The sequence below is a fragment of the Adiantum capillus-veneris genome, chromosome 29, assembly GCF_014529385.1.
Source record: "Adiantum capillus-veneris isolate H3 chromosome 29, ASM1452938v2, whole genome shotgun sequence".
Taxonomy (NCBI): domain Eukaryota; kingdom Viridiplantae; phylum Streptophyta; class Polypodiopsida; order Polypodiales; family Pteridaceae; genus Adiantum; species Adiantum capillus-veneris.
In genome coordinates this window covers 73,592,717-73,601,883 of record NC_140959.1, presented here as the reverse complement: position 1 = coordinate 73,601,883, position 9,167 = coordinate 73,592,717, and the positions used below count along the sequence as shown (strand labels likewise).

Genomic DNA, 9,167 nt, shown 5'->3' with positions numbered 1-9,167 from the left:
CATGTTGAGAACCCATTAAATTCAAGAGTATTGAAAGGGGCCATCACTTGCATGCGGTACTTTATATTCTAGACCATTCTTTCTAAAATGCACATGTTCTCCCTTGTACAAACCCCCTTCCTGACATTCACATGTCCGCATACTATAACCCTTACTGCTTCCCTTGGGGGCCGAGAAGGCCATAGCCAGAAGCCTCTACATCAAGGCTGGAAAACCTTGTTTACTTTTACTAGCTTTTAGTCTAAGGTCATGACAAAGGGAATCAAATCCAAACCTTGAACACCCTCAAGGCAATGTGACTAATTTAATGTCTTTTTGCACTAGTTACTTTTGATAGTTGGGAAATTGTCTCCTGTCCGAGGTTCCATACCCAAAAGCTCTTGATCCCTTGTCCCCATGCCCATGTGAATTATGGTTGAGGTGTTAAAACAAGATATCCGAGTTCCCTCTTCTCTGGCATTCCCCCATTGACATTCCAGTTCCCAATTAAGCTAATAGCATTTACAATATTTTTTTCTTCTGAAATTGTGAGAACCTTATTGCTAGCATATGCTAGCCAAGATTAGCCTTTCCAAGGAGCTGGCCTGACTATCTTTCTCAATGACACTCAAGCTACAAAATCTCGAAGTAAGATCAATGCTAATTCCTAGTATATCAGACCGTCTACGGCAATGCCAGACTATATCCAATACAGATTCGAAGTATCATTTCTCGAGCAAAACATAGAATCCCACCTCCATGCATACTTCCTTTCAAGATGGTGTATAAGCACAAGCATTAACCCTCAGCATCAACCTTAATCAAAAGAGGACAATATAAGCACCTATTTGCACATGTATGCCCCTCTTCATAAAACTCTTGCCAACAATGTACATTAAAAACATCTGTATAGCCAGAGATGATCACATAAGGACCCAGATGAATAGCAAATCAAAGTGAACCTCTAAAATCCAATTTGATTAATCAACAGGAGTAAAGCCTTTATACTTTGCTTATGAAGAGCATTAAAAAATAGGTGAATTTTCTGAAATTTGACTCTGTACAAATGATGATCCCAGCCATTCACAACACCAGCTTCGCTCGACAAGAAGTTGCCGCACATAAAGAGATATGCAAAGAAGCACACCAAAGAATAACAAGAGGCAATTCTTCAAATTGGGCTATGTTTGCGAGTGATTCAGACACTCAACCGAACTGTCGATAAGAGTGTGTGAGGCCACTGCTGAGAGCCCATATATCACAAGCCATGATTGCCCCACTCTTAGACCCCAAAAGCATCCATGAGCCGCAATATACCGCATCATGTCCACCTTGAGCGGCGGTGCCAAAGCTGTTTGCCCTAATTTTCATAGCTATTACTCTGAATGGGGCCCCTAGCTGCCACTCTGATGTGATTGAATAACAAGAAAACACCTACATATCTCACTCACTTTACATGATGGCAGTTTTGAGCAGAAGGCTGACAATGCAACATAGCACACTCAATCACTCCATGTGCCCTTGCCCTCAAACAAATTTAACCCATTCTCTATAGCTGCTTTCTTGATGCACATAGATGTCATTGCCCACAAAAGCAGGTATTTCAAAGAAGAGGGGGTTTGACACCACTTACTATGCATCCGGCCAGCGGTGTGGGGGATCTCGATGATCTTGAAAGCCTCGCACATGCTTAACCATCTGCCGCCGCTTGGTAATGAGGAAGAGTGCAATCAGAGCTTGGAGGGTGCCTGCAATGGATACCAGGACAAAGCCCAGGATTCTGCCACGCCTGTGAAATGCAGACTCGCGAGGTTGTTGACTGGAGCCGCTGAGGGGAATGGGTGCTTGCGAAGGGATTGTGTATGAGGGAGTGGGTGTGTATGTGTGTGTACGCACCAGGGCGGGCGATGGTGAAGGTGAAGGTGAAGGTGAAGGTGAAGGTGAGGGTGAGGGTGAGGGTGAGGGTGAGGGTATGGATGTGGATGAAGGTATACCATTCCCAGCACTGGTAATTCTGCTGTCGTCTGCGGGGCGGAGTTCCTGAAGCCGAGGTCGAGTAAAAGAGAGATCCACTCCTAGGTCTTGCAACAGAGAGGCCGAGCATAGATGAAAGCACATACAGAGCGAGACGCACATGAAAGGGACTTGATACGAGTAAGATGCAGACGCCATAACCCAGCTTCTCCTTCTCTGCTGCTGCCTCCTCGACCTGCTCCAATGGTCTGCTCCCACCTCCGATCACACGCCGAGCGCGGTCTCATTGGGGCCGTCTACGCGAGCACAATGCCATGTCTGAGAGAGAGAGAGAGAGAGAGAGAGAGAGAGTTCTATTTCGGATGCGTAGACAAGCGGAAAGAAGACTGCGTGCAGACTCACAAGCCCCTAAGCTCAGCAGCGGAAAAAGTCGTGTAGATTAAGTCCCCGACCTTAAGAACATTCACACTAGTCCTTCCAATTCCAACGAACGGAGTCAAAACTATGCCCAATTTGTTGGAATGTGCCCGAATCCCTAGAAGGGGTCTCATTGTGTGGAATCATGGATTATCAAAACTGAGGTGGATGCCAACCGGATCGTAACCTAGGGTAGAGGCGCCAGTTGTGGTACGGTCCCCAGCAACGGGACAAATAAGGCCCTTTTATATTACGCTTGATGACAAAAGAAGGCACGAAAAAGAGAAGCCCAAACGGTTAGCTGATTTAAAATAACGCCATTCCATTGGCCAGTGCATGGGCTCAAGCCTCTGTGGGTGCATTTTACCTCTTTAGGCCCTGGTTGGTGTTCTTATTCATGCCAATTTTTGATACACTGGATTCCAAAAATCGTGCTGCGACTACCGGTTCTCAAACCCGACCAATCCCAAATTATTTCTCCTGAAAGCTTGTGAAAAGGCGATTAAAATAAGCTCAGGTAGAGAGAGATTCAAGCTCGGAGGAGAGATATTCAAGCTCCCCAAGTTACCCGTCCCCCTACTGGCTCCTCTACCTTAGTGGTTAAGGTCGCTGTGTGGGCGTGTTAGAATTGACGGCGAGAACAAAGTCAAAGAAAAAATACACACCTTTTGATTGCATCTTGTTTGTAAATTCTGAGTAATTGTGATATATGTTTGTACCCTTTCTTGACCTTGCAAATAAAGACAATTGTTTAATAATCAACCAGCAAGTACTAAGAATTCAATCTAGAGGAGGAGGAGGGGGGAGTAGGGGGAGGGGGAGAGTTAGTGTGTGTTCGAGAGAGAGAGAGAGAGAGAGAGAGAGAGAGAGAGAGAGAGGGAGAGGGAGGGGACTAATATAAGGAAGCTACTAGAGAGAGGGGGAGGAGGAGGGGGCTAATATGAGGAAGCTACTAGAGAGAGAGAGAGAGTTAGTGTGTGTTAGAGTGTGGAAAGCCTTCTGATAGAGCCACAATTTTAAGGGGGTGTTCAGACTGCGTGGAAGGCAACAATGAAGTAGGAGCACGCTCTCTAGTGGTCGAATCTTATTCATGCAAAAGTTGGAACTTCGTTCTCTTGACCACTTGGAAATGTGTGGGCTCTCCCTCTCAACAACAAAAGAGTGTCCGCAGGAAGTGTGCGCGTGCTAACTGAGTGCTCATATCTTTGTGCAGTTTGAATGCCCCCTAAAATCCAAATGGTCTACCATATGATAAACTAGTATGTGACCCAAGCGTTGCTGCGGTCAAAGGAAAATCGTCTCTATTCTCATAGGCTATTTTCTCTTGCAAGTGGAACACTATCAATACTCTCTTCCTACATATATAGTCTATTGCATTTTTTAAACCATTTGAGCGTGGTGAAGGTAGTAGGGAGGAACTTTACACATATCATGTATTTACAATTGCACATTGTTATACATTACACCCTCAAGGGTGACTCCAGGAACCATCTCCCTAATAGGGAAGGAGGATACGCCCAAAGAGAGCGCAACCCACAAGCCTCCAACCCTCAACCTTGGGGTTACATCACAAAGGTCTCACCAACTAAGCTATGCTTCCTACGGGTATAGTCTATTGCATTTTTAAAAGTGATGCATGACACAACCTCTTGATAGATTCTAAATATAGGTAAGATTATGCAAAGCATTCTTTGATACCAAGCTTGAGAGCTTCTCATAGGCATTACTTTTCATGAGGTGCTACACAAACTTAGGAATGCTCTATTTCTATTGGGGTGGAGAGAGAGAGAGAGAGAGAGAGAGAAAGAGAGAGAGAGAGAGAGAGAGAGAACTCCTTTTGGTCTATCTTGGTCTAGCAATGCTACCAAGCTTGATTATAGAGATTAGATAAGTTAGGATGGTGTGAAGAGATGAAAGCTAATAGAAGTCAATGTAATCATAAAACTTTGTTTGAAAATGGAGTGGGTTCGAGAATGGGTTTTAACAATAGGAACATTAAAATTGGATTCATTGTCTCTTTTCCGCTCTCTTACTTGCTTCTATCCTTGCCTCTTTCTTGGGAGCAAGACATGGATGATGGTAGTAGTGCACATCATAACCTCATATCTAGTAGTAAGGAAGTCTTTTCCTTGGTCTACCTAGGGTTGGCAAAAGTGCTACCAAATGCAAAAGTACAAACTGGGTAAATATTCATCAAGTTTCTAAAGTACATGTTGTATTTGTCCCCGTAGGTTAATCTAACCTTTAAGGATGATGAATTTCTCTCTCTCTCTCTCTCTCTCTCTCTCTCTCTCTCTCTCTCTCAACTTTGACGTCATTGTGATTGTTTTTACAGTATTAAGAATCCCACCCCCTCCCCCTCTCCCTCCTTGAGAAAGTGTGCAAGCAAGCAAATACTTGCGTTCAAGAATATAGACTCATTGGCTATATTTTTTAGGTCTCGTATGTTCTTCTTATTCTTATTCTTCTTCTTCTTCTCCTTCTCTCTCTCTCTCTCTCTCTCTCTCTCTCTCTCTCTCTCTCTCTCTCTCTCTCTCCCCCCAAGAACTCATTGGTAATATTTGTCAATCAATTAATTATTTTGGTTCCGTTAAAGATTCTCTCTCTCTCTCTCTCTCTCTCTCTCTCTCTCTCTCTCTCTCCTTCCTTTGTGTGGGTGTGTGTATGTGTCTTGTTAAGCCATGCAACACAATGACTCCTTGTCAGCAATGTTTGGAGAAGGTTTGCCTAAACTTAGCGGTTGAGAGTCCAAATTAGCCAATTTCCAACCGGATTAGCAGGAATTAAAGTGGGTAAAAATAGTAAAAAATTGCTCTAAAATTATGAATTTTATGAGTAATTTTGGTGTGCATCTCAATGAGGAGGAAGGGTCTCAAGGGCTTGGGGTTGAGAGAAAGAGAGAGAGAGAGAGAGAGAGAGAGAGAGAGAGAGAGAGATCAACTTATGCATGTCATTTATCTGTCATTCCCATTTTATCAAATGCTTCACATCTTTGAAATAATTTGGGAAAATCTTTCTTATGATGTTAGAGTATGTGTGTGTGTGTGTGTGTGTGTGTGTGTGTGTATGAAAATCCCCTCATAACTGAACCATACTTAGACAATTGCATTAAATAATACATTAAATAACAATACCTTAAAACAAGATATAAGTGAATACACAAGATATCATAAAAGTGAATAAAATTGTGTAGAGAATAATGTTCTATCATACACCACTCGTTATCTTCTGATAGTCAATACAATCATCTAGGATCTTTGACCATTACAAATTTGCATCTTGATGTTGATTCTATATGTGTCCACCCCTTGGGATGAGCCTCCACTACACCTACAAGGAGAAGGATCCAAATTTTATAGATATATATATGTGTGTGTGTGTGTGTGTGTGTGTGTGTTGTGGTATGTGGTTAAATCCGCCGCAGTGTGAACGTCCTTGTATCTACCTCCAACTACCTCTCATGCTAATATAAGGAGGTGCCCTCTCAAGGTAGAGGCACACTCAGTTGGTCCCATCTTGTGTGTACACCACATTGGTGGAGGAGACGGGCAGAGCTTAGTAGTTAGAAACCTTTTCTTGATTTATCTCCCAAATTAGAGATGGCTTTCTTGTGGGATACAAGGTAGTGATTTTCCTACTGTAGATTGCACTGAGCCTTCGAGCACACAGGCCTTTGCCACAGGCTAGTGGTATCTTCGCCTCACACGGGCCCTTCTCCTGCAGACCACATAGGCTTTTGCATGTTTGTTTTCAGCTGCCTACGGACACCCTGGGTGTTTTGAGTTGCTTGCCGCCCTTGTTGGACCCTAGACCCTATTGTGTACAGGGCCAGTCCCTATTCTCCCCTTTGAACGCCTAGTCCCTTGTTGGACCCTAGACCCTATTGTGTACAGGGCCAGTCCCTATTCTCCCCTTTGAACGCCTCACACAGGCAACTCCCACCTTAGGGTCCCTTGGTTCCTCGTGCTCAGAGCCCTTACCTGCCATGCTCGCGACCCACTCTGCTTCTGCACCTCTCGCTCCTCTTACTTCTCTCAATACCAACAATGGTGCGATCCCACCTAGGGCCCTTTGTTGCCGTTGAAGATCTTGTTGATGTGGCCGGAGATGCCCTCGCTATCGGCATTGACCTCAGCATTATGTACTCCTGCGTCAGGATCTGGCAGTATGAAAGAACATTGGAGATCATTGCCAACAATCAGGGTAATCGAACAACCCCCCTCGACCTTGCCTCCACTGACATAGAGTACCTCATCGGTGATGCAGCCAAGAATCAAGTTTCCATCATTGGTCAAAGGTTCACTGATGCTTCAATCCAAAGTGACATCAACTTGTGGCCATTCGAGGTGTTCGCTGATCGTGGTGATAAGCCGATGATTTTTGTCCAGAACAAGGATGAGACAAAAGAGTTTGCCGTCTGCCGTCGAGGAACTATTTTCAATGGTGCTGAGTCACTGCTGACTAAAATGATTGCAGAATGCTACCTTGGAATCAGACCAAGCTCATTAACTTCTCCTTAGTTTTTCTCATTTTTCATTATGTTCAGTTCTCTACGTTAACTCCATAGTAGTCTCATTCAAAACAGTTGTTCAATTTAGAAGTAGTTTGTGGTCAATAAAGTATCAAGCCAAGCCAAGGTCAGAGCGCCCAAGTCCCTATGGAGATAGATGTATGTCGCAAAAATATTGCACGCAGCCCACAATTAGTCCTTCCTCGTCTTGTCCATTACATTGGGATAACGACCTAATGTTTGCATAAGCGATATGTATGAGTTCCATGCCTTGATGATGTTCGCATGATAACGAGTCTAGCCCACGAGTTCAATCCCCTAGTCCCTAAGCTCTGGTAAGATCACTCCCCCCACATGAGGCATTGGAGTTGATCTCTCTTGTCAAGTCCACTCTCAGTCCAAGATTATAAAAAGATGTCCATCTTTTTCTCCCCAAGAAGGGAGGTGTGGTGTGTGGCCAGATCGGCCTCAGTGTGAACGTCCTTGCAACTACCTCCAACTACCTCTCATTCTAATATAAGGAGGTGCCCTCTCAAGGTAGAGGCACACTCAGTTTGGTTCCATCTTGTGTGTACACCACTATATATATATATATATATATGGAGGGGAGAGAGAGAGAGAGAGAGAGAGAGAGAGAGAGAGAGAGAGAGATCGTGCTTTGCATTAAAGATCTTGCATGTGAACCGATGTACTAAATTTAAGACTCTACATGTGCAAAATGGAATCTGGTGTTTGTTCACATTTTTGCTTACGAATCATAGGTGGTGGTCCATATTTTGAACACCCAGATGCTTCTGTAATATGTGTACATGTGGTTATAAACCACGCCTCAAGGTTAATGTATTTTACTAGGACCGTCCAATTATGGATATCCAACTATACATACATTAAAATACATGTGTGTGTGTGTGTGTGTGTGTGTGTGTGTGTGTGTCAGATGATTGAAGAGTAAGGGGAGTACTCAACGCTAAGTGTAAGTATGTAACTAGGCCCATCAGGTAATGGATCAGCTTAGAGGGATTGTTAAGCAGGGAGGGATACCAAAGTATTGCATGTACAAATGATACCATGGCTAGCCAGGAAAAAGGAGATGGTAACAAGACAACCTGGCTGAGAAATTGTCCTATGAGGTGTACGAACAGAAAAAACAGAGAGAACCAAGTAATGATTCATTATCAGTTGCTTTATTTTATAAACAATATGTAAGCATGTATGAGGAATATGTTGGAATTAGGGTTGCAGAGAAACACACACAGCTTGGAGAAGACGAAGGGAGCTCAAGGCACACAATAGAGAGTGTGTTACTTAGTGTGCAATGGAAAGATAGATAGCCCTAGAGTGATGGGCGTATATACAATGCACGGGGGAAAAAACCTCCTAAAGAGGGAAAAAATGCCCCGGCGGTCCTAGTGTGTTCACACACATCACTACCACATGTATATGGTAACAAATCCCCCCTGGAGTGATGCGATGAACGAGAGCTGGCACATGAGTAAAGGGAAGTGCCATGCCCTGAGGACAGGATCAGTCCACAAAGGGGAGTAAGCCCAAAGCTTTGCGGAAAGCTTCAAGCTTCTCACGAGACAATGCCTTTGTGAAAAGATCTGCAAGGTTGTCCTGTGTTGGCACATAAGCCAAGCTGATCTCTCCTGCTGAGAGCCTCTCCCTGACATAGTGGTAATGCACCTCAATGTGCTTTGTGCGAGCATGAAAAACTGGGTTCCTCGCAACTGCCAATGCGCTCTGACTGTCAGTGTAGATAGTGTTGGCAGTGTCTTGTCCAACACCCAAGTCAGCCATAAGGCGTCTGAGCCATACACACTCAACCGTAGCTGTGAAGACTGCCCTGTACTCAGCCTCACAACTCGAAGTGGCCACAGTAGGTTGCTTCTTGCTCAACCATGATATACATGAACTGCCAAGCATGAAACAAAAACCACTTGTGGACATTCGCGTGTCAAAACAACCAGCCCAATTTGAGTCCGAAAAAGCATGTAAGTCTGGCGGCAATGATCCCTCCTTGGGATAAAACAAGCCAAGATGTAAAGTGCCACTAAGGTAGCGGAAAATCCTCTTGACAGCCTGCCAATGCTTAGACCCTGGGCTATGCATAAATCTGCTGACCTGCGAGACTGCAAACTGAATATCTGGCCTCGTGTTGCATACATAAATGAGGCAGCCAACAACAGTTTGGTAAAGAGTGACATCAGCAGGATCGCCAGCATCATGTAGACTCAACTTCAAACCTGTTTCCATGGGAGTGGCAATAGGTTTGCAATCCTCAAGT

The 9,167-nt window shown here is 44.3% G+C and overlaps 1 protein-coding gene and 1 pseudogene across 1 annotated transcript; one reads left to right on the top strand and one right to left on the bottom strand.

Annotated features, from left to right (window-relative positions):
* Nucleotides 1–980: 980 nt before the first annotated feature.
* LOC147419404 (uncharacterized) lies at nt 981–2,366 on the bottom strand. The gene has a single exon (XM_086506123.1). It carries the CDS (start codon nt 2,149–2,151, stop codon nt 1,612–1,614), a length of 540 nt encoding a protein of 179 aa, XP_086362249.1. The 5' UTR covers nt 2,152–2,366; the 3' UTR covers nt 981–1,611.
* A 4,050-nt stretch (nt 2,367–6,416) lies between these two features.
* Nucleotides 6,417–6,890, top strand: LOC147419403 (heat shock 70 kDa protein 1 pseudogene; annotated as a pseudogene).
* Nucleotides 6,891–9,167: the final 2,277 nt, after the last annotated feature.